The sequence below is a fragment of the Chiloscyllium plagiosum genome, unplaced genomic scaffold (assembly GCF_037043375.1).
Source record: "Chiloscyllium plagiosum isolate Xiang-an unplaced genomic scaffold, Cpla_swu_hap1 HiC_scaffold_35, whole genome shotgun sequence".
Lineage (NCBI taxonomy): Eukaryota > Metazoa > Chordata > Chondrichthyes > Orectolobiformes > Hemiscylliidae > Chiloscyllium > Chiloscyllium plagiosum.
In genome coordinates this window covers 10,605,894-10,632,638 of record NW_028270173.1, presented here as the reverse complement: position 1 = coordinate 10,632,638, position 26,745 = coordinate 10,605,894, and the positions used below count along the sequence as shown (strand labels likewise).

At 54.2% G+C, this 26,745-nt stretch overlaps 1 protein-coding gene across 1 annotated transcript in view; it reads left to right on the top strand.

The window, feature by feature from the left end:
* Positions 1-1,639: 1,639 nt before the first annotated feature.
* The window catches only part of LOC148140045 (zinc-binding protein A33-like), a 35,475-nt gene continuing 10,369 nt past the window's right edge, over positions 1,640-26,745 (top strand). Inside the window, exons 1-5 of the mRNA XM_087979223.1 lie at positions 1,640-2,305; positions 2,396-2,491; positions 2,582-2,815; positions 3,958-3,980; positions 4,078-4,181. Of these exons, the coding sequence (XP_087835349.1) occupies positions 1,895-2,305; positions 2,396-2,491; positions 2,582-2,815; positions 3,958-3,980; positions 4,078-4,181 (868 nt within the window). The 5' untranslated portion in view covers positions 1,640-1,894. The remainder of the gene's footprint in view (positions 2,306-2,395; positions 2,492-2,581; positions 2,816-3,957; positions 3,981-4,077; positions 4,182-26,745) is intronic.

Here is a 26,745-nt window from a genome sequence, read left to right as displayed (position 1 = left end):
ACTCTGTACAATCATCTGTGAACATTTCCATTCCCATCCTGTGACCGAGGGATGTTCATTGATGAAGGGGGTGAAAATAGCTGTTTGTAGGACACTGCTCTGAGGAACTGATGGGTTCTTCTGGTGGAATGGTTGTGTCCCACCTCTGATCCAGGAGGAATGTGTTCAAACCCTCCAACTGCAAGGGTGTGTAATGATGTCTCTGAACAGGTTGTGTAATACTATCTACTCTGAGGAGGTCCTCAAGTTAAATGGAGTGACCTTCAACATCTATTTTCTTTGTGCGAGCTGTGAGGCAGAAGAGAATCTCTCTCCTGGTTGCCATGGACTGGATCTCCTTGTACCAGCCTCAGTCAGAAGCTGCCATGACACTGGGGGCAGATATTCCCACCTTCTGGAAATCTGTTCTTTTGACCAATGATCTAATGAGGTCAGAGGTAAAGTTGGTTTGGTGGAATCTAAACATAGTGTCAGTGAGTGGGATATCACTGAGTGGCAGCTTGCTCTCTCTGTGAATGGTTCCTGCCATCACTTTACTGAGGATCGAGAGGAACCTGATGTGCTGGTGATTATCCGGATGGGATTTGTCATGTTGCTGTTTTATGGACAGGACACACCTGAGAGAAAGAATAGAATAGAAAAGAATAGAATTGATAAGACAAGCCTTTATTGTCACGTGCACCGGAGTGGGTGCAGTGAAACGTTGTAATGTCATCACTTAGCACCATCTTAGGTACAGGGTACATTAGTACAGATACTTTAAATATTGTTGCAGAATTGAAATAGTGAAAAAGAGTGAACATGGGAATACAGGGTTTAAAAAGTCCAGAATGTGAATAAAAAGTATCTTTAAAGTACTCAAGTTATAGTCCTTTCTCTCTGAGTCTATGCCCACCAGGATTCAGACCACAATGCCTTGCTGCCTCCACACATTGGTGTCTTGTCCTAGACTCATCTCCAGGACTCATCCTCCCAGCCAGTGTAAACACCTTGGTTACAAGAACATGCCAGAAGCTCGAAACAAACTTCTCAAAGCCTGCCCACCATCTACAAGGCACAAATCAGGAGTGTGATGGCACACTCCCCACTTGCCTGGATGGTAACAACACTCAACAAGCTTGACACCATCCAGGACAAAGCAGCCCATTTGAAGAGCATCACATCGACAAGTATCCGCTCCCTCCACCACAACACTCAGTAGCAGCAGTGTGTACTATCTATAAGATGCACCACAAAAATTCACCAAACGTCCTCAGGCAGTACCTTCCAAACCCAGAACCACTTCAATCCAGAAGAACAAGAGCAGCAGGTACATGGGAACACCACCACCTGCAGGTTCCCTCTGAGCCTCTCACCATCCTGTATCGCTGTCCCTTCACTGTTGCCTGGTCCAAATCGCAAAATTTGCTTCTTGATGATGTTGTGGGTAAACCCACAGCACATGGACTGCAGCGGTTCAAAAAGGCAGTTCACCACCACCTTCTTAAGGGCCCAGCCAGCAATGCCCACATCCCACACGTGAATTAATAAAAGAAATCACTGAGAGGCGTTAGTATGTGAAAGACAATTGTGGCAATCCTGTCACTTACAGGGTTAAAATATAAACTCCTCCCCTCCTTCCAGCCCCTCCCTCTGCCAACATTCCTTGGACTTTCATCTCTATGGATTTTCACCTTCCGTACGTTCTCCTTCAGAGTTCTCACTGTGTTTTTCCTGATCTCTACCCTACATTTCACGTTGACAAAGAACAGTGAGTGGGAAATAGATTGGTGCTCAATAATAATTTCTTGAGTCTTCTGTCAAATTTCCTCAGGATTCACTGAATTGAACGTGTTCACAAAAGCAATAACAGCAAAGTAAAAGTGGTTGGAACCAGGAAGTGCTGAGGGTGAACATGGATTCCAGACAGCAGGGAGAGAGTTGGACCGAGGAGATAATCTGTCCCATTTGTCTGGATTTCTTCACCGATCCGGTTATACTCGATTGTGGACACAACTTCTGCCGCTCCTGTATCACCCAGAGTTGGGAAAAGCAGGAGATAAACTCCTGCCCAGAATGTAGACAGGGGTTTCCGGAAAGAAACCTCAGAGGCAACCGGGCCTTAGCGAATCTGACCGAGAAAGCTCGGAAATTAAGTTTGAATCCGCAAGAGAAGGAAAGTAAACATCTCTGTGAGGAACATCAGGAAGAACTGAAGCTGTTTTGTGAAACTGACAAGAAATTGGTCTGTGTGATTTGTCGAGATTCCCGGGAACACAAATCTCACAACTTCATCCCGATTAAAGAAGCTGTTGGAATCTACAAGGTAAAAGGAAACAGATTTCATCCCCTGATTATTCCATCACATTTTCAAGGTCTAACTGTTTAATTTTCTTATTTTCTCTCCCAATCCCAGGATCAGGTCAAATCTTCCATGGATTCTCTCACAGGGAAGAAATCAGCGGCTCTAGAAATGGAGCAGCAGCAGAAACAGAAGATTTCCCAAATTCAGGTAAAATCTCCCTGGGTTCGACTTCAACATTAGGTTCGGCTGTTTGTGTTTTTTCATGGAAAAATATTGTGTTGGTGTTTCATTTCACAGGAGGAATCCAGAAATCTTCAGACACACATCACATCCGAATTTTCTCAAATGCACCAGATGCTGACTGAGAAAGAGCAGAGTTTACTCCGAGATCTCAGGGAACAAGAGGAAAACATTCTCAAACCAATGGAGCAACATCTTCAAGAAATTCAAAAGAATTTAAAGTCTATTCAGCAGAAACTCTCAAAGTTGGAAAAACAGTGGGAACAAACAGGCGGAGTGATATTTCTGAAGGTGAGGGATTATATTTCAGTGAAAGTGTGACTGTGAACAGTCCCAACATGATGCAGACACCCATCCTCCTTCATTCCCCTGTCACTATCTCCCACCGCTCCTTTCTCCCTCATGGGTTTCTCCACTTTCCTGTTTAATACACTTGTCTCAATCACACTGTGTGACAGTGGATTCCACATTCTCATCACTTTCTTGACAAAGAATTTGGTTCTGAACTTCCCTTTGGATTTATTTGTTCCATGATTACTTTTACAGATCTATATTTTCAGATTCCCTCCAAGTGGCAGCATCTTCATTGAATTCAGCAAATCCACTCTGTCATCTTTTCAACATCTGAATCAGATCTTCTGTTTTATCGAGTCGTTTAATATCACTAATTAACTTTTGCATTTGTTGCTTTCTAAAATATTTTCTCCCAGTCTTCAGTATCCTTAGTGTATTCCATGTTTGCAACAATGAGAACAGGGGAGATGATGGGTTTATTGGTAATGCTGCTGGACGAGTTTTCACAGATGGTGAAAGTTAACTTCAACAAAAAATACCTGACATTTTATAGAAAGGATCACCTAATGGCGACCATGTAAACATTGTCGATAGTTGTAAAACCATTTGATTCACTAACATCCATCAGGGAAGACAATCTACTGTCCTTCCCTGGTCTGGTCTCTATATGCCTCTAGACCCAGCAATTTAGATCACTCTTGGAGATGGGTAAGGAACATTGGTTGAGTTGGTGACACTGCTGCCTCAGAGCGCCAGAGACCTGGGTTCAATTCCTGCCTCAGGCGGCTCTCTGTATGGAGTTTGCACATTCTTCCCGTGTCTGCGTGGGTTTCCTCAGGGTGCTCCGGTTTTCTCCCACAATCCAAAAATGTGCAGGTTTGGTGAATTGGCCATGCTAAATTGCCCGTAGTGTTAGGTGAAGGGGTAAATGTAGGGGAATGGGTCTGGGTGTGGACTTGTTGGGCCGAAGGGCCTGCTTCCACACTGTAAGTAATCTAATCGAATCTAAAAATCTAATCGAATCATACCCCATGTATTAGTTTTTTTTTAAAATGACAGCTCTTAATAAGGTGTAATTGTTGCTTTCTGGTATAGACAGTCAGTCTCTGACAACTCAGATTGTGTTTGGTTTATTTCAGGAGGAAGTTTCTCGGAGGAGGAGGTAGGACAAGCAGTTTCCTGCAACTGATTGAAAATTGATGAAATTATTCAGGAAAGTCTTTCTGGTGAATTTATGATAAACTGTTTAATATTTAAAGGGTTAGCGATGAGATTGGTAATGACCTGTCAACTGAAAAATCCAACATCCTTTTACCATTTCCAGTGTGGACAGAAATAGTGGAGGCCATAAAACCGAATAAAGGTCAGATAATCACTTTGTGCTGATTATAATTTATAATTTAAATTGTTATGTATATAAATATCAAAGAGAGTATGTTTAAGCACTCAATTATCCAGAAACCTGGATTAATCTGGCCTTGAATGTCATTGACATCAAGGCAGCATGTGACCAAGTGTGACACCAAGAAGCCCCAGTGAAACAGGAGTCCATGGGAATCAGGTGGAATTCTCCACTGGTGGGAATTGTACTGAACACATTGGAAGATAGTTGTGATTATTTGGAAATCGATCATCTCCACCGCTGGCCTTCACAACAGCAGCTCCTCACGTCTGTGTCCTCGGCCCAACAACCTACTTCAGCAGGAATGCTCCCCCCAGCATCATGTCAGAGATGGGGTTGTTTGATCATGATGCGTTGGTCAAATGGGCAGATCAATAGCAGATGGAACTTAATATTGAAAAGTGTGAGGTGATGCACTTTGGAAGAAGTAACAAGACAAGGGGGTAGTGAATGAATGACAGGACACTGTCAAGCTCAGAGGGATCTAACGGTGCTTATCCATAGATCAGTGAAAATGGCTGTAGCTTCAGTGTGAGAGCAGAAAGAGGGGAGTGAAACAGGGAAATAAAATGTGTTGATAAGAGACTGAGAAAGACCTTGCTGTTACATAGCTCCATGTTATTTCCTGGGAATTCCTGAACACTTCATAATGAATGGACTATTTTTTGACATGGGATTAAAATTGTTAATAGGGCTCCCTGTTAACAAGGTGCTCCCTGTTATCAGTTGAGGCACAGATGATAAAAGCAGGGAGGTTATGTTGAAGCTGTGCAGGACTTTGGTTTGGCCACAGCTGGAGTACTGTGTGCAGTTTTGGTCTCCTCATAATAGAAAGCATGTGATTTCACTGGAGGGGGTGTAGAGGAGATTCACCAGGATGTTGCGAGGTTGGAACATTTTGGTTATGAAGAGAGGTTGGATAGGCTTGAGTTGTTTTCTTTAGAGCAGGGAAGACTGAGGAGGGAGAGGAAGCAGCTGTTCTCCTTAAAGCAGAGTCAATAATGAGGGGATTTAGTTTTAAGATGAAGGGCAAGAGGTTTCAGGAGTTTTTCAGGAAACCCTTTCTCCCCCAGAGGGTAATGGGAATCTGGAACTCACTGCCTGGGGGGGCACGAGAGGGGGAATCACACAACTTTTATAAAAGTTTACAAATGAGCATGTGAAACGTCATAGCATTCAAAGCTCTGGGCCAAGAATTGGCAAGTGTGATTCCTGTAGTGCAAGACCAGTGGGTTGAAGGGTCTCTCCTGTGCTGTATGACTCTGTGACTCACATTCAGTACGTGTGCTTTATTTACTGTTATATGAAAATTATACATTCAGTAGACTCATGTGACAATTTACAGGGCAATTGGCTGAGAAATGCTAAATTTTCACCTGGTCATTCAGATTATTTTCTATTTTAGGCATTTTTTTTCTTGAAAATCTCTTCAGCAAAAATGGTTGCTGCCCCTGGGCTGGGCTGATATGGAAACAGTGCTGACCAGAACAAAATATTGTGTGTCCATCAGCAGCAGCAAAGGCTGTAGCTTCAGTGTGAGAGCAGAAAGTGGGGAGTGAAACAGAGAAATAAAATGTGTTGATAAGAGACTGAGAAAGACCTTGCTGTTACATAGCTCCATGTTATTTCCTGGGGATTCCTGAGCACTTCATAATCAATGGATTATTTTTGACATGGGATTAACATTGTTAGCAACTTTTGAAATTGCTCCTTTTATTGATTGGATTGGATTTGTGTGAAAAGGAGAGATTCACAGTGGGGGACACGAATAACATGGCAGTAATTGACGAAGAAACGAAGGTACGTGAGGACCTGGAAACAATCATTATCACAGAAGAGGTAGTGTTGGGCAAGCTCATGGAGCTAATGGTAGACAAGTCTCCTGGCCCTGACGGAATGTCTCCCAGAGCACTAAAAGAGATGGTGGGAGAAATAGTAACTGCATTTGTGGTAATTTTCCAAATTTCACTGGGGCAGGTCCAGCAGATTGGAAAACAGCAAATGTGATGTCACTGTTTAAAAAGGGAGGTAGATAAAAGGTGGGGAATTCTAGACTGGTTAGCTTAACTTCAGTAATGGGAAAAATGCTTGAGTCTGTTATTGTGGAAGAGCTGGCAAGGCAATTAGATGAAAATTGTCCCCTTGGGCAGAGGCAATATGGATTCATGAAGGGCAGGTCACGCTTAACAAATCTACTGGAATTCTATGAAGACTTTACGAGCATGACGGGCAACAGTAACCCAGTGGATGTGTCGTATGTAGATTTGCAAAAGGCATTTGACAAGGGGCAGCACAAAAGGCTGCTGCATAAGATAAAGTTGCAAGGCACTGGCAATGTACTGGTATGTATAGAGGATTGGTTAACTAACAGGAAGCAAAGAGTGACGATAAATGAGTGCTTTTCTGGCTGGCGATCTGTGACTAGCGGTGTGCCTCAGGGGTCCGTGTTGAGACTGCAATTATTCACAATTTACAGAGATGATTTGGAGTTAGGGATCATGCGTTGTGTGTCAAAGTTTGTGGATGGCCCCAAGGTGAGCAGTAGAACAAAGTGCGCAGAGGACTGTGAAACCTTGCAGGGGGACATAGTTTAAGTGAGCAGGCAAGGGTCTGGCAGATGGAGTACAGTGTTAATAAATGTGAAGTCATTCATTTTGGAAGGAATGACAATAAAAAGGACTATTACTTGAATGGTGAAAAATTGCAGCACGTTGCTGTGCAGAGGGATCTGGGTGTCCTTGTGCATGAACTACAGAAGGTTGGTCTGCAGGTGTAAAAGGTAATTAAGAAGGCAAATGGAATTTTCTCCTTCATTGCTGAAGCAATTGTGTTTAAAAGCAGGAAGCTTAAGTCGTAGCTGTGTAGGGTGTAGGTGAGGCCACATCTCGAGTACTGTGTGTAGTTTTGGTCTCCTTACTTGAGAAAGGATGTACTGACACGAGCGAGGTTGCAGAGGAGGTTTTCCAGTTGTTTGCGGATTTGAGGGAGTTGGCCTTATTGGGAGAGACTGAGTAGACTGGGCATTATATTCATTGCAATTTAGAAAAGTGAGGAGAGATCTTATAGAAACATATAAAATTATGAAGGGAATAGATAAGATAGAAGTAGAGAGGATGTTTCCACTGGCAGGGGAATCTGGGACAAGAGGACATCGCCTCAACATTAGGGAGAGCAGATTTAGGACTGATTTGAGAAGCAACGTCTTCACCCAGAGGGTTGTGAATCTCTGGAATTCCCTGCCCAATGAAGTAGCTGAGGCTTCCTCAGAAAATATTTTTAAAGGTAAGATAGATACATTTTTGAACAGAACAGGAATTAAAGGTTATGGTGACAGGGCAGGTAAGTGGGGCTGAGACCACAGAAAGATCATCCATGATCTTATTGGATGGTGGGGCAGGGTCAAAGGGCCAGATGGCCTACTCCTGCTCCTAGTTCTTATGTGTCCCCAGAACATTGCCTAGGCATCTGGATGAACAATCTGGACCACTTCCTCCCCTCACAGGAAACTTAGTGTCATTCAGGTCATGGATGGAACTGTGATAGCTTTGTCCTGGAGCTATCACACACCCTCAAAATACTTGGCTTAAATAACCTCTCCTCGGGTTTCATCCCAACACTGTGGGTCTGGGACTGAAACTAACTTTTCACTCCAATATAATGTGACTCACTAAGTCCATTATCCACTTCTCAGGAACACTGCTGTGCACAGCCATCCTGTCCCAAGGTCTTCTCAGAGCTAAAACACAACCCAGAGATAAAACTAAAGCAATAGGTTGTTCTTACTCAGTCAGGGGGTTGTGGAATGGTTTCACCAGCCAGGACCACAGTGGATAGCCCTTGTCTCCAGGAACCAGCTTGTAGGGCACCTGGGCCCTCAGACACAGCAAGGACATGAGAGTGCTCCAGGGTGTAGAAACCATGGCAGCTCCCACGGTACTGGGGACACACCTTCAGGAAGTGGGACTGGTGATTCCAGACAATCTGCATATTAATGGATTGGAAGCACTTCCTATTGATGAACTCCACTGCATTGTCATATTGCCCTCTCAATGGGACATGACTACAGCTGATGGTGCCCTGTTCCTGGGGGAAGACAGCAATGTTCCTGAATCCTACTGCCTGGGCTAAAGGACTGACCTTGACGTGGGGAAACAAGAGGAAGTGCTGAAATCTTGTACAGATGGCACTGATCCATTTGTGGGTGGGTGACTGAGAGATCCCACACAGATCTCCAGTGGCTCCCTGGAAGAAGCCAAACACAATGAGTTTCCACACCACTGTCCCCTTCTCAGGAACCACAAGAGGATGGGCCCCCACTTCCTCAGCTCTCAAGGCCTGATCCATCAGTGGGGCAATTCAGTCACGAGGTCCCGGGACAGACAGAGGCTGCAGTGACAGGTTCCAGGCCTCACAGATTGTTTGGAAGTGGTGCCAGTCCTGTATTGATTATGACCATATCCACCTTTGCTTTGCCCCTGCCTGCCTTGATTATTTGACTTGCTCCTTTTCGCAGCCTCAGACAGATCCTTCTTCACATTCTCTGTCTGGGTCCCACCCCCCTCACCAGATTGCTCGGATTGAATGTTTTGAAGAACTGACTGAAATGATTGATGAAGGCAGAGCAGTGAATGTTACCCATGTGGACGTCAATGAGGTGTCTGACAAGGTGGTGCACAGTAGACTGGTTAACAAGGTTACATCATGTGGAATACAGGAAGAACTAGCCATTTCGGTATAAAATTGGGGTGGGTGGGTGGGGTGGGGTGGGGGGCTTGTGTGTGACTGTGGTGGTACCAGAAGAGTTCAGCATTGGTGGGGAAGTTGAAGGACTTAGGTGAGACCTTTGACTTGGTAGACATTTGGTGAAATCTCTGTCCCGATTCCATTGCCTTCCCCTTTGTGAGGCCTGGGGTGCTCGATGCCCCTCTGAGCTTGGAGCTGACCCGTGCCCTCAACTGTCTTTCCAGGGGCTGACTGGCTGACTGTGGGGTTCCTCGGGGCAATCTGGGATATCCTGGAGGAATGTATTGCCACCGGAGAGATGTCCCTTTCTTGGTGCAGGGCCATCATCACTCTGTTGCCTAAGAAGGGGATCTCCGTTTGTTAAAGAATTGGTGCCCAGTCTCCCTCCTCAGCACAAACTACAAAATCTTCACCAGGGCACTTTCGCCTCCCCTTGGTACCTCGGGACTCTGTCAGCTTTCAGGTTCCAGACATGTTTTGTCGCTGGGATCTGAGTTCTGTACGCCGCTGCGGAGTGCCCAGCGGAGGTTAATGGGTCCCTGACGGTGCCCCTACGCTGTAGGAAAGGAGTGTGTCAGAGCTGGCCCCTGTCCACCCAGCTTTATTCTCTCTGTGTGGAGCCATTCCTGTGCCTCTTGTATAAGCACCTTTCGGGTTTGGCTCTGCGCAGGCCGGGGCTGGAGGGGATTTTTCCAGCTTTCACCGACGCGGTGTTTCTCATGGTCACAGACCCAGCTGACCTGCGGAGGATGTGCGAGTGCCAGGAGGTCTACTCTGCAGCGCCCTCCACAAGGATCAACTGGAGCAAGTGTTTGGGAATTCTGGTCGGTCCGTGAGGATGGAACCCCCTGCCGGAGGAGCTCCGGTGCTTCACATGGAGTCCCCCTCCCCTCCTCTACCTGGGAATCCACCTTCACCGTGCTGAGGAATCCTGGCCGGGAATTGGCACGAGTTGGAGGCCAAGGTGACCACTCCCCCAGCTCACTGGACAGGAGTGCTCCGAGTGATGTCCTACAGGGCGCGAGTGCTGCTCAGAAACCAGCTGGTGGCCGCCATGTTGTGGGACCGGCTGGTCACTTTGGGCCCTCCCCCCTGGCTTTGTCACCGCCATTCAGAAACAGCTCCTCGGGTTTTTCTGGGACAAGGGGCAACACTGGGTCGCTGCTGCAGTTTGGAGTCTCCTGAGGAGGGTGGTCAGGGGCTGGTGTACCTTCACACCCAGGGAGTGACTTTCCACCTTCAGACCCTGCAGCGATACCTTTCCATCGAGCCTCCTCCAGGGTGGGACACTCTGATGACATATTGCTTCCGTCAGGTGCACGGCCTCCATTATGACACACAGTTCCTGTTCATGGAGTGGTCCCAGCTTCGGGTCTTCTTCCAGGAATTGCCTATCTCCTACCTGGACCCAATCACAGTCTGGGACACGGTCAGCTCCCCCCACCCAGGAGCTCTCCCCCTCCGGGGAGTGGGGGGTCTCGTCAGGGAGAGCTTGCTCAGGAACAGGTTCCTCCTCGAGCACGGATTGTGCTGGCTGAGGGAGGAGAGAGCTCGGGATACAGGGCTGACCAGAGTCGGGGATGTGCTGGATGGCAGGGAGTGGGCTGGATAACACCGGCACAGTGAGGGAGTGGGTCCACGCCCGGTTCCCGATCCGAGATGTCCGGAGTCTGATGGACGAGGCACTCGGCCCTGGGACCTCACGTACACTCGAGGGGGCTAAGGCGTGTGGTGGGCTCCCAGACAAACTGGGTGTGACTAGGAGGGATGGTTAGTAATGTTACACATGACACTACAATTGGAGGTGCAGTGAACAGTGAAGGAGGTTACCTCAGTGTACACTGGGATCTTGATCAAATGGGCTCGTGGGCTGAGGGGTGGCAGATGGAGTTTAATCCAGATAAACATGAGATGCTACACTTTGGAAAAGCAAACCAGGGCAAGACTTATCCACTTAATGGTAAGGTCCTGGGCAGTGTTGCTGAATAAAGACCTTGGGGTACAGGTTCATAGTTCCTTGAAAGTGGAATCGCTGGTAGACAGGGTAGTGAAGAAGGCATCTGGTATGCTTGCCTTTACTGCTCAGTGCCTTGAGTAAAGGATTTAGGATGTCATGTTGTGGCTGTACAGGACATTGATTCGGTCACTTTTGGAATACTGCATTCAATGGACTCCCTGCTATAGGAAAGGCATTGTGGGACTTGGAAGGGTTTATTCAAGGCTGACAGGACGTTGCCTGCTTTGGGGCGTTTGAACTATAAGGAGAGACTGAATCAGCTGGGGCTATTTTCTCTGGAGCGTCGGAGGATGAGGGGTGACCTTTTTTAGTTTTATAAAATTACAAGGAAAATGGATAGGGTAAACAAACAAGGCTTTCTCTCGGGTAGGGGAGTCCAAAACTAGAGGGCATTAGTTTAAGGTGAGGGTGTAAATGTTTAAAAGGGATTTGAGGGTCAACGTTTTCACGTACCCTGCCACCTGTGCATAGAATGAGCTGCCAGATGAAGTGGTGAATGCTGGTACAATTACAACATTTAAAAGGCATTGAAATGGGTTTCCAGATGGAAGGGAATTTGTGAGGGTGAAAGTGAGTTCTTCACTGATTATTTAACACACAGGAAGGAAAGAAACTCAAAAGCTGACAACTTAAAACATGTCCATGTGAAAATCCCATGTGAACATTGTACATCAGAAACAGGAGCAGGAGTGACCCCGAGAGCTTGCCCTGTCATTCATAAAGATGGCGGCTGATCTGATTGTGACCTTAACTCCATTTTCCTGCCTGACTCCCACAATCTTCAACTCCCTCATTGATTAAAAACCTGTTTAACTCAGCTTCCAATAGATTCAATGAACTGGGCTCCATTGCTCCCGAGGCGGAGAGAGAATTCCAAAGATTAATGATCCCGAGACACAAAATCCCTCCCCATCACCATGTTAATTGGCAGGGCCCTTACTTTAAAACTCTGTCCCTGGTTCCAGATTCCCCCACGATGGGAAACAGCCTCTCAATGTCTACTCTGTCAACACCTTCACCACCTTATACATTTCAGTAAGAATCTCTCGTTCCTCTAAACTCCAATGAGTACAGCCCAGCCTGAACCCTTCCATCACAAGGGAACTGCTTCATCCCAGGAACCCACCGAGTGAACATTCTCTGACCTGTCTCCACTGTTTCAATAAAGCTCTTTGTCAATGGCCCCAACCTCAGTTTACCCAGGGCCAGCTGAATTCCTTTCGATGACATTGGGGATTTCAGGAGGTTTAATTGGTAATTTGAGATCAGATTCAGCATTTCCACTTCCAATTTTGTGAAAACCCATTTCACTCCCCCATGATATTGGAAAATAATGAATGACAGTGGGACTCCCACAAACAGGAGCTTGTTCTCACTGAGGCAGCTGGAGCTATATCCCATTGGGTGTAAACGGAGAGAATAATCCGAATTAGGTTGGAATAACATAAAAGCAGAGAATTTTGAAATGTTTGGAGATGTGAAGGACTTAAATTTGAATAATTTATTTTCCAGGTTTTAAACATTTGCAGAATACACACAGACACATGCCCCCCCTCCCCACTGCGCCCCCCCATACACACTGCAGTGTGTTCCTCCCTGCCCAACATACTCACCACCCCACATGCACATCTCTCTCCGCCCACACACATTCCCCACTTTCACATATATCCCTCATTCTTCACACATCATACACACCCACACAATCGCCACAGACACCCACATCCCTCCCATTCACTCACACATCACCAACAACAGATACACACACACAGCAGTACACCTCCCTGTACACACCTCCCCCTCCACACACAATGCAGCACAGCCACATCCCCCCAATTCACTCATACTCCCCCTCCCCACACATCCCCCTCCCCCACACATTTCCCTCCCCCACACATTTCCCTCTCCACATACCTCCCTAACACATCATCCCCCATACACACATCCCCCTCACACCCATATACATCCCCATCCCCCCGGCACACACACATCCCCATCCCCCCCCACACATTCACACATCCCCATTCCCCCCCCCACACACTCACACATCCCCATTCCCCCCCACACACACTCACACATTCCCATTCCCCACCCCCCCACACTCACACATCCCCATTCGCCCCAACACACTCACACATCCCCATTCCCCCCCCAACACACTCACACATCCCCATTCCGCCCCAACACACTCACACATCCCCATTCCCCCCCAACACACTCACACATCCCCATTCCCCCCCAACACACTCACACATCCCCATTCCCCCCACATACTCACACATCCCCATTCCCCCCCCAACATACTCACACATCCCCATTTCCCCCCCCAACATACTCACACATCCCCATTCCCCCCCAACACACTCACACAACCCCATTCCCCCCCCACATACTCACATATCCCCATTCCGCCCCAACACACTCACACATCCCCATTCCCCCCCAATACACTCACACATCCCCATTCCCCCCAACACACTCACACATCCCCATTCCCCCCACATACTCACACATCCCCATTCCCCCCCCACATACTCACACATCCCCATTCCCCCCACACACACTCACAATCACAATTGCCCCCCCCCACACTCTCACACATCCCCATTCCCCCCATATACTCACACATCCCCATTCCCCCCACACACTCACACATCGCAATTCCCCCCCGACACTCTCACACATCCCCACCCCCCAACACACTCACACATCACCATTCCCCTCCAACACACTCACACATCCCCATTTCCCCCAAAACACTCACACATCCCCATTCCCCCCCATCACACTCACACATCCCTATTCCCCCTCAACACACTCATACATCCCCGTTCCCCCCCACCCCGATACACACACACACACCCCACACACACCCCTCCCCACACACACCACTCCCCACACACACACACATCCCGGCCCAAACACACACATCCCCCTGCCCCCCGCACACACACATCCCGACAGCCCCCGCACACATATCCCCATCCCCCCCACACAGACAACCCCATCCCCCCCGCGCACACACATCCCCATCCCCCCCGCACACACACATCCCCACCCCGCACGCACACACACCCCCATTCCCCCCCGCACACATCCCCCCATCCCCCCGCACACACACCTCCATCCCCCCCGCGCACACATCCCCCCCCCACACACATCCCCCCCCACACACACACACACACATCCCTATCACCCCCCAGTCACACACACACACCCATCCCCGCCCCACACACATACATCCCCCACAACACACACACATAGCCATTCCCCCCCACACACACACACATGCCCACTCCCCCCCACACACTCACACATCCCCATTCCCCACCCCACACACTCACACATCCCCATTCCCCCCCACACACTCACACGCACATCCCCATTCCCCCCTGCACACACATACATCCCCATCCCCCCCCGCACACACACATCCCCATCCCGCCGCGCACACTCACACACATCCCCATTCCCCCCCGCACACACATACATCCCCATCCCCCCCCGCACACACACATCCCCATCCCGCCGCGCACACTCACACATCCCCTTCCCCCCCGGCACACGCATATCCACATCCCCCCGGCACACACACATCCCAATCTCCCCTCCCCCCGGCACACACACATCCCAACCCCCCCCCCCACCCCCGCACACACATCCCCATCCCCCCCCACACACACACATCCCCATTCTGCACCCCACACACACACGTCCCCATCCCCCCACACACACACATACACATCCCCATCCCCCCCGCACACTCACACACATCCCCATGCCCCCCGCACACACACACATCCCCCCCCCCCCGCACACACACACACATCCCCATCCCCCCCGCACACACACACATCCCCATCCCCCCCCGCACACACACACATCCCCATCCCCCCCCGCACACACACACATCCCCATCCCCTCCCGCACACACACACATCCCCATCCACTCCCGCACACTCACACACATCCCCATCCCCCCCCCGCACACTCACACACATCCCCATCCCCCCCGCACACACACATCCCCATCCGCCCCCCCCGCACATACACACATCCCCATTCTCCCCCGCACACACACACATCCCCATTCTCCCCCGCACATACACATCCCCATCCTCCCCAACACACACACATCCCCATTCTCCCCCGCACACACACATCCCCATTCTCCCCCACACACACATCCCCATTCTCCACTGCATACACACACATCCCCATTCTCCCCCACACACACATCCCCATCCCCATCCCCCCCGCACACACACATATCCCCATCCCCATTCTCCCCCACACACATCTCCATTCCCCCCCGCACACACACACATCCCCATTCTCCCCCGCACACACACACATCCCCATTCTTCCACACACACACATCCCCATTCTCCACCGCAAACACACACATCCCCATTCTCCCCCACACACACATCCCCATCCCCATCCCCCCGGCACACACACATATCCCCATCCCCATTCTCCCCCACACACATCTCCATTCCCCCCCGCACACACACACATCCCCATTCTCCCCCGCACACAAACACATCCCCATCCCCATCCCCCCGCACACACATATCCCCATCCCCCCGCCGCACACACATCCATATTCTACCCCGCACAGACATCCCCATTCTCCCCCGCACACACATCCCCGCACACACACACATCCCCATTCCCACCCGCACACTCACACACATCCCCATTCTCCCCCGCAGACACACACATCCCCATTCTCCCCCGCAGACACACACATCCCCATTCTCCCCCGCACACACACACACACACACACATTCCCGCACACAAACATCCCCGCACACACACATCCCTGCACACACACATCCCCGCACACACATCCACATCCCCCCCCCCGCACACACACACATCCCCATCCCCCCCCGCACACACACATCCCCGCACACACATCCCTGCACACACACATCCCCATCCCCCCCGCACACACACACACACATCCCCATCCCCTCCCGCACACACACATATCCCCATCCCCACCCGCACACACACACATCCCCATTCCCCCTTGCACACTCACACACATCCCCATCCACCCCCGCACACTCACACACATCCCCATCCCCCCCGCACACACACATCCCCATCCGCCCCCCCGCACATACACACATCCCCATTCTCCCCCGCACACACACACATCCCCATTCTCCCCCGCACACACACACATCCCCATTCTTCCACACACACACATCCCCATTCTCCACCGCATACACACACATCCCCATTCTCCCCCACACACACATCCCCATCCCCATCCCCCCCGCACACACACATATCCCCATCCCCATTCTCCCCCACACACATCTCCATTCCCCCCCGCACACACACACATCCCCATTCTCCCCCGCACACAAACACATCCCCATCCCCCCGCACACACACATATCCCCATCCCCCCGCCGCACACACACATCCCCATTCTACCCCGCACAGACATCCCCATTCTCCCCCGCACACACACACATCCCCATTCAGCCCCGCACACACACACACATATCCCCATCCCAGCACGCACACACACACATCCCCATTCTCCCCCGCAGACACACACATCCCCATTCTCCCCCGCACACACACACATTCCCGCACACACACATCCCCGCACACACACATCCCTGCACACACACATCCCCGCACACACACATCCCCATCCCCCCCCGCACACTCACACACATCCCCATCCCCATCCCCCCCCGCGCACTCACACACATCCCCATCCGCCCCCCTGCACATACACACATCCCCATTCTCCCCCGCACACACACACATCCCCATTCTCCCCCACACACACACATCCCCATTCTCCCCCGCAGACACACACATCCCCATTCTTCCCCGCACACACACACACACACACACACACACATTCCCGCACACACATCCCCGCACACACACATCCCTGCACACACACATCCCCGCACACACATCCCCATCCCCCCCCCGCACACTCACACACATCCCCATCCCCATCCCCCCCCGCGCACTCACACACATCCCCATCCGCCCCCCTGCACACACACACACATCCCCATTCTCCCCCGCACACACATCCCCATTCTCCCCCACACACACATCCCCATTCTCCCCCACACACACATCCCCATTCTCCCCCGCACACACACATATCCCCATTCTTCCACACACACACATCCCCATTCTCCACCGCATACACACACATCCCCATTCTCCCACACACACATCCCCATCCCCATCCCCCCCCCGCACACACACATATCCCCATCCCCATTCTCCCCCACACACATCTCCATTCCCCCCCGCACAGACACATCCCCATTCTCCCCCGCACACAAACACATCCCCATCCCCCCGCACACACACATATCCCCATCCCCCCGCCGCACACACACATCCCCATTCTACCCCGCACAGACATCCCCATTCTCCCCCGCACACACATCCCCGCACACACACACATCCCCATTCAGCCCCGCACACACACACACATATCGCCATCCCAGCACGCACACACACACATCCCCATTCTCCCCCGCAGACACACACATCCCCATTCTCCCCCGCACACACACACACACACATCCCCGCACACACACATCCCCGCACACACACATCCCTGCACACACACATCCCCGCACACACACATCCCAGCACACACACATCCCCATCCCTCCCCGCACACACACACACATCCCCATCCCCCCCCCGCACACACACATCCCCGCACACACAAATCCCAGCACACACACATCCCCGCACACACACATCCCCATCCCCCCTGCACACACACACACACATCCCCATCCCCTCCCGCACACACACACATCCCCATCCCCACCCACAAACACACACATCCCCATTCCCCCCTGCACACTCACACACATCCCTATTCCCCCCTGCACACTCACACACTTCCCCATTCTCCCCCACACACACACACATCCCCAGACACACACACATCCCCATCCCCACCCTCACAAACACACACATCCCCATCTCCCCCCGCACACACACACACTGCCCCATTCTCCCCCGCACACACACACACATCCCCATTCTCCCCCCCGCACACACATTCCCATCCCCCACCCCGCACACACACATCCCCATTCTCCCCTGCACACACACATCCCCATCCCCCACCGCACACTCATACATCCCCGCACACACACATCCCCATTCTCCCCTGCACACATCCCCATTCCCCCCCCGCACACACATCCCCATCCCCCCCGCACAAGCACATACCCCCATCCCCTGCCACACACACACATCCCCTTCCCCACCGCACACACATCCGCATTCTACCCCGCACACACACACCCCCATCGCCCCCGCACACACATACACAACCCCCCCCGCGCACACACACATCCCTATCCCCCCCGCACACACACACATCCCCATCCCCCTCCACACACACACAGCCCCAACCCCCCGCACACTCACACACATCCCCATCCCCGCCCCCACACACACACACACATCCCCATACCCACACCCACAAACACACACATCCCCATCTTCCCCCGCACACACAGCTCCATTCTCCCCCGCACACACACATCCCCATACACATACACACACATCCCCATCCCCGCCCCGCACACACACATCCCCATTCTTCCCCGCACACACACATCCCCATTCTTCCCCGCACACACACACATCCCATTCTCCCCCGCACACACACACATCCCCATTCTCCCCCGCACACACACACATCCCCATTCTCCCCTGCACACACACACATTCCCATTCTCCCCCGCACACACACATCCCCATTCTTCCCCGCACACACACACATCCCATTCTCCCCCGCACACACACACATCCCCATTCTCCCCCGCACACACACACATCCCCATTCTCCCCCGCACACACACACATCCCCATTCTCCCCCGCACACACACACATCCCCATTCCCCCCCGCACACACACACATGCCCACTCCCACCCACACACTGACACATCCCCATTCCCCACCCCACACACTCACACATCCCCATTTCCCCCCACACACTCACACGCACATCCCCATTCCCCCCCACACACACACACATCCCCATCCCCCCCGGCACACACACATCCCCATCCCGCCGCGCACACTCACACATCCCCTTCCCCCCCTGCACACGCATATCCACATCCCCCCGGCACACACACATCCCAATCCCCCTTCCCCGCCGGCACACACACATCCCAACCCCCCCCCCCCCACCCCCCCGCACACACATCCCCATCCCCCTCCACACACACACATCCCCATTCTGCCCCACACACGCACACGTCCCCATCCCCCCCCACACACACATACACATCCCCCCCGCACACTCACACACATCCCCATCCCCCCCGCACACACACACATCCCCATCCCCCCCCGCACACACACACATCCCCTTCCCCCCCGCACACACACACATCCCCATCCCCCCCCGCACACACACACATCCCCATCCCCCCCCGCACACACACACATCCCCATCCCCCCCGCATACTCACACACATCCCCATCCCCATCACCCCCCCGCACACTCACACACATCCACATCCCCCCCGCACACACACATCCCCATCCGCCCCCCCGCACATACACACATCCCCATTCTCCCCCGCACACACACACATCCCCATTCTCCCCCGCACACACACACATCCCCATTCTTCCACACACACACATCCCCATTCTCCACCGCATACACACACATCCCCATTCTCCCCCGCAGACACACACATCCCCATTCTCCCCCGCACACAGACACACACATTCCCGCACACACACATCCCCGCACACACACATCCCCGCACACACACATCCCCGCACACACACATCCCTGCACACACACATCCCCGCACACACACATCCCCATCCATCCCCGCACACACACACATCCCCATCCCCCCCCCGCACACACACATCCCCGCACACACACATCCCAGCACACACACATCCCCGCACACACACATCCCCATCCCCCCCGCACACACACACACACATCCCCATCCCCTCCCGCACACACACACATCCCCATCCCCACCCACAAACACACACATCCCCATTCCCCCCTGCACACTCACACACATCCCTATTCCCCCCTGCACACTCACACACTTCCCCATTCTCCCCCACACACACACACACATATCCCCATCCCCATTCTCCCCCACACACATCTCCATTCCCCCCCGCACACACACACATCCCCATTCTCCCCCGCACACAAACACATCCCCATCCCCATCCCCCCGCACACACACATATCCCCATCCCCCCGCCGCACACACACATCCCCATTCTACCCCGCACAGACATCCCCATTCTCCCCCGCACACACATCCCCGCACACACACACATCCCCATTCCCCCCCGCACACACACACACACATCCGCATTCTCCCCCGCAGACACACACCCCCATTCTCCCCCGCAGACACACACACATCCCCATTCTCCCCCGCACACACACACACACACATTCCCGCACACACACATCCCCGCACACACACATCCCCGCACACTCACATCCCTGCACACACACATCCCTGCACACACACATCATCATCCCCCCCGCACACACACACATCCCCATCCCCCCCCGCACACACACATCCCCGCACACACACATCCCAGCACACACACATCCCTGCACACACACATCCCCGCACACACACATCCCCATCCCCCCCGCACACACACACACATCCCCATCCCCTCCCGCACACACACATCCCCATCCCCACCCGCACACACACACATCCCCATTCCCCCCTGCACACTCACACACATCCCCATCCCCCCCCGCACACTCACACACATCCCCATCCCCCCCGCACACACACATCCCCATTCTCCTTCGCACACACACACATCCCCATTCTCCCCCGCACACACACATCCCCATTCTCCCCCACACACACATCCCCATTTTCCCCCGCACACACACACATCCCCATTCTCCCCCGCACACACACACATCCCCATTCTCCCCCACACACACATCCCCATTCTCCACCGCATACACACACATCCCCATTCTCCCCCACACACACATCCCCATCCCCATCCCCCCCGCACACACACATATCCCCATCCCCATCCCCCCCGCACACACACATATCCCCATCCCCATCCCCCCCGCACACACACATATCCCCATCCCCATCCCCCCCGCACACACACATATCCCCATCCCCATTCTCCCCCACACACATCTCCATTCCCCCCCGCACAAACACACATCCCCATTCTCCCCCGCACACAAACACATCCACATCCCCATCCCCCCGCACACACACATCCCCATTCTACCCCGCACAGACATCCCCATTCTCCCCTGCACACACATCCCCGCACACACACACATCCCCATTCCCCCCCGCACACACACACACATATCCCCATCCCAGCACGCACACACACACATCCCCATTCTCCCCCGCAGACACACACATCCCCATTTCCCCCGCACACACACACACACACACATCCCTGCACACACACTTCCCAGCACACACACATCCCTGCACACACACATCCCCGCACACACACATCCCCGCACACACACATCCCCATCCCCCCCGCACACACACACATCCCCATCCCCTCCCGCACACACACATCCCCATCCCCACCCGCGCACACACACATCCCCATTCCCCCCTGCACACTCACACACATCCCCATTCCCCCCTGCACACTCACACACTTCCCCATTCTCTCCCGCACACACACACATCCCCAGACACACACACATCTCCATCCCATCCCCCCCGCACACACACACATCGCCTAACCCCCGCACACTCACACACATCCCCATCCCCCCCGCACACTCACACATATCCCCATCCCCGCCCCCACACACACACACACATCCCCATCCCCACCCTCACAAACACAGACATCCCCGCACACACACATCCCCATTCCCCCCTGCACACTCACACACATCCCCATTCCCCCCTGCACACTCACACACTTCCCCATTCTCTCCCGCACACACACACATCCCCAGACACACACACATCTCCATCCCATCCCCCCCGCACACACACACATCGCCTAACCCCCGCACACTCACACACATCCCCATCCCCCCCGCACACTCACACATATCCCCATCCCCGCCCCCACACACACACACACATCCCCATCCCCACCCTCACAAACACAGACATCCCCGCACACACACATCCCCATCCCCCCCCGCACACACACACATCCCCATCCCCCCCCGCACACACACATCCCCGCACACACACATCCCAGCACACACACATCCCTGCACACACACATCCCCGCACACACACATCCCCATCCCCCCCGCACACACACACATCCCCATCCCCTCCCGCACACACACATCCCCATCCCCACCCGCGCACACACACATCCCCATTCCCCCCTGCACACTCACACACATCCCCATTCCCCCCTGCACACTCACACACTTCCCCATTCTCCCCCGCACACACACACATCCCCAGACACACACACATCTCCATCCCATCCCCCCCGCACACACACACATCGCCTAACCCCCGCACACTCACACACATCCCCATCCCCCCCGCACACACACACATCCCCATCCCCTCCCGCACACACACATCCCCATCCCCACCCGCGCACACACACATCCCCATTCCCCCCTGCACACTCACACACATTCCCATTCCCCCCTGCACACTCACACACTTCCCCATTCTCCCCCGCACACACACACATCCCCAGACACACACACATCTCCATCCCATCCCCCCCGCACACACACACATCGCCTAACCCCCACACACTCACACACATCCCCATCCCTCCCGCACACTCACACATATCCCCATCCCCGCCCCCCCACACACACACACACATCCCCATCCCCACCCTCACAAACACACACATCCCCATCTCCACCCGCACACACACACACTGCCCCATTCTCCCCCCCACACACACACACATCCCCATTCTCCCCCCCGCACACACATCCCCATCCCCCACCCCGCACACACACATCCCCATTCCCCCCCCGCACACACATCCCCATCACCCCCAGCACACACATCCCCACCCCCCCCGCACAAGCACATACCCCCATCCCCTGCCACACACACACATCCCCTCCCCCACCACACACACACATCCCCATTCTCCCCCGCACACACACACCCCCATCCCCCCGGCACACACACACCCCCATCCCCCGCGCACACACATACACAACCCCCCCCGCGCACACACACATCCCTATCCCCCCCGCACACACACACATCCCCATCCCCCTCCACAAACACACATCCCCAACTCCCCGCACACTCACACACATCCCCATCCCCGCCCCCACACACACACACATCCCCATACCCACACCCACAAATACACACATCCCCATCTCCCCCCGCACACACACAGCTCCATTCTCCCCCGCACACACACACATCCCCATTCTCCCCTGCACACACACACATTCCCATTCACCCCCGCACACACACATCCCCATTCTCCCCCGCACACACACATCCCCACACACACACATCCCCATTCCCCCCCGCACACACACACATCCCCATTCTCCCCCGCACACACACACACACATCCCATTCTCCCCCGCACACACACACATCCCCATTCTCCCCTGCACACACACACATTCCCATTCTCCCCCGCACACACACACATCCCCATTCTCCCCCGCAAACACACATCCCCACACACACACACATCCCCATTCCCCCCCCCGCACACACACATCCCCATTCTCCCCCGCACACACACACATCCCCATTCTCCCCCGCACACACACACACATCCCCATTCTCCCCCGCACACACACACACATCCCCATTCTCCCCCGCACACACACATCTCCGTTCCCCCCAGCGCGCGCACACACATCCCCGTTCCCCCCCCGCGCGCACACACTACCCGTTCCCCCACGCGCGCGCACACACATCCGCATTCCCACCTGCGCGTGCACACACATCCCCGTTCCCTCCCGTGCGCACACACATCCCCATATCCCCTCCAACACTCAAACATCCCCGTATCCCCTCCAACACTCAACATCCCCTTCCCCCCCAACACTCACACATCCCCATCCCCTCCCTGCACACACACATCCCCATCCCAGCACGCACACACACACATCCCCATTCTCCCCCGCAGACACACACATCCCCATTCTCCCCCACACACACATCCCCATTCTCCACCGCATACACACACATCCCCATTCTCCCCCACAAACACATCCCCATCCCCATCCCCCCCGCACACACACATATCCCCATCCCCATTCTCCCCCACACACATCTCCATTCCCCCCTGCACACACACACATCCCCATTCTCCCCCGCACACAAACACATCCCCATCCCCATCCCCCATCCCGCACACCCATATCCCCATCCCCCCGCCGCGCACACACATCCCCATTCTACCCCGCACAGACATCCCCATTCTCCCCCGCACACACATCCCCGCACACACACACATCCCCATTCCCCCCCGCACACACACACACATATCCCCATCCCAGCACGCACACACACATCCCCATTCTCCCCCGCAGACACACACATCCCCATTCTCCCCCGCACACACACACACACATTCCCGCACACACATATCCCTGCACACACACATCCCTGCACACACATCCCCATCCTCCCCGCACACACACATCCCCATCCCGCCCCGCACACACACATCCCAGCACACACACATCCCTGCACACACATCCCCGCACACACACATCCCCATCCCCCCCGCACACACACACATCCCCATCCCCTCCCGCACACACACACATCCCCATCCCCACCCGCACACAAACACATCCCCATTCCCCCCTGCATACTCACACACATCCCCATTCCCCCCTGCATACTCACACACTTCCCCATTCTCCCCCGCACACACACACATCCCCAGACACACACACATCCCCATCCCCCCCGCACACACACACATCGCCTAACCCCCGCACACTCACACACATCCCCATCCCCCCCGCACACTCACACACATCCCCATCCCCGCCCCCACACACATACACATCCCCATCCCCACCCTCACAAACACACACATCCCCATCTCCCCCCGCACACACACACACTGCCCCATTCTCCCCCGCACACACACACATCCCCATTCTCCCCCCCGCACACACATCCCCATCCCCCACCCCGCACACACACATCCCCATTCTCCCCTGCACGCACACATCCCCATCCCCCCCCCCCCGCACACTCATACATCCCCGCACACACACATCCCCATCCCCCCCCGCACACACACATCCCCATTCTCCCCCGCACACACACATCCCCATTCTCCCCCGCACACACACATCAACCCCCACACACACATCCCCATTCCCCCCCGCACACACATCCCCATCCCCCCCCACACACACATCCCCATCCCCTCCGCACAAGCACATACCCCCATCCCCCGCCACACACACACATCCCCTTCCCCACCGCACACACATCCCCATTCTACCCCGCACAGACATCCCCATTCTCCCCCGCGCACACACCCCCGTCCCCCCCGCACACACATACACAACACCCCCGCGCACACACACATCCCTATCCCCCCCGCACACACACATCCCCATCCCCCTCCACACACACACATCCCCAACCCCCCGCACACTCACACACATCCCCATCCCTGCCCCCACACACACATCCCCATACCCACACCCACAAACACACACATCCCCATCCCTGCCCCCACACACACACATCCCCATACCCACACCCACAAACACACACATCCCCATCTCCCCCCGCACACACACAGCTCCATTCTCCCCCGCACACACACATCCCCATACACATACACACACATCCCAATACCCCCCCCGCACACACACATCCTCATTCTTCCCCGCACACACACACATCCCATTCTCCCCCGCACACACACACATCCCCATTCTCCCCCGCAAACACACATCCCCACACACACACACATCCCCATTCCCCCCCCCGCACACACACATCCCCATTCTCCCCCGCACACACACACATCCCCATTCTCCCCCGCACACACACACACATCCCCATTCTCCCCCGCACACACACACACATCCCCATTCTCCCCCGCACACACACATCTCCGTTCCCCCCAGCGCGCGCACACACATCCCCGTTCCCCCCCCGCGCGCACACACTACCCGTTCCCCCACGCGCGCGCACACACATCCGCATTCCCACCTGCGCGTGCACACACATCCCCGTTCCCTCCCGTGCGCACACACATCCCCATATCCCCTCCAACACTCAAACATCCCCGTATCCCCTCCAACACTCAACATCCCCTTCCCCCCCAACACTCACACATCCCCATCCCCTCCCTGCACACACACATCCCCATCCCAGCACGCACACACACACATCCCCATTCTCCCCCGCAGACACACACATCCCCATTCTCCCCCACACACACATCCCCATTCTCCACCGCATACACACACATCCCCATTCTCCCCCACAAACACATCCCCATCCCCATCCCCCCCGCACACACACATATCCCCATCCCCATTCTCCCCCACACACATCTCCATTCCCCCCTGCACACACACACATCCCCATTCTCCCCCGCACACAAACACATCCCCATCCCCATCCCCCATCCCGCACACCCATATCCCCATCCCCCCGCCGCGCACACACATCCCCATTCTACCCCGCACAGACATCCCCATTCTCCCCCGCACACACATCCCCGCACACACACACAT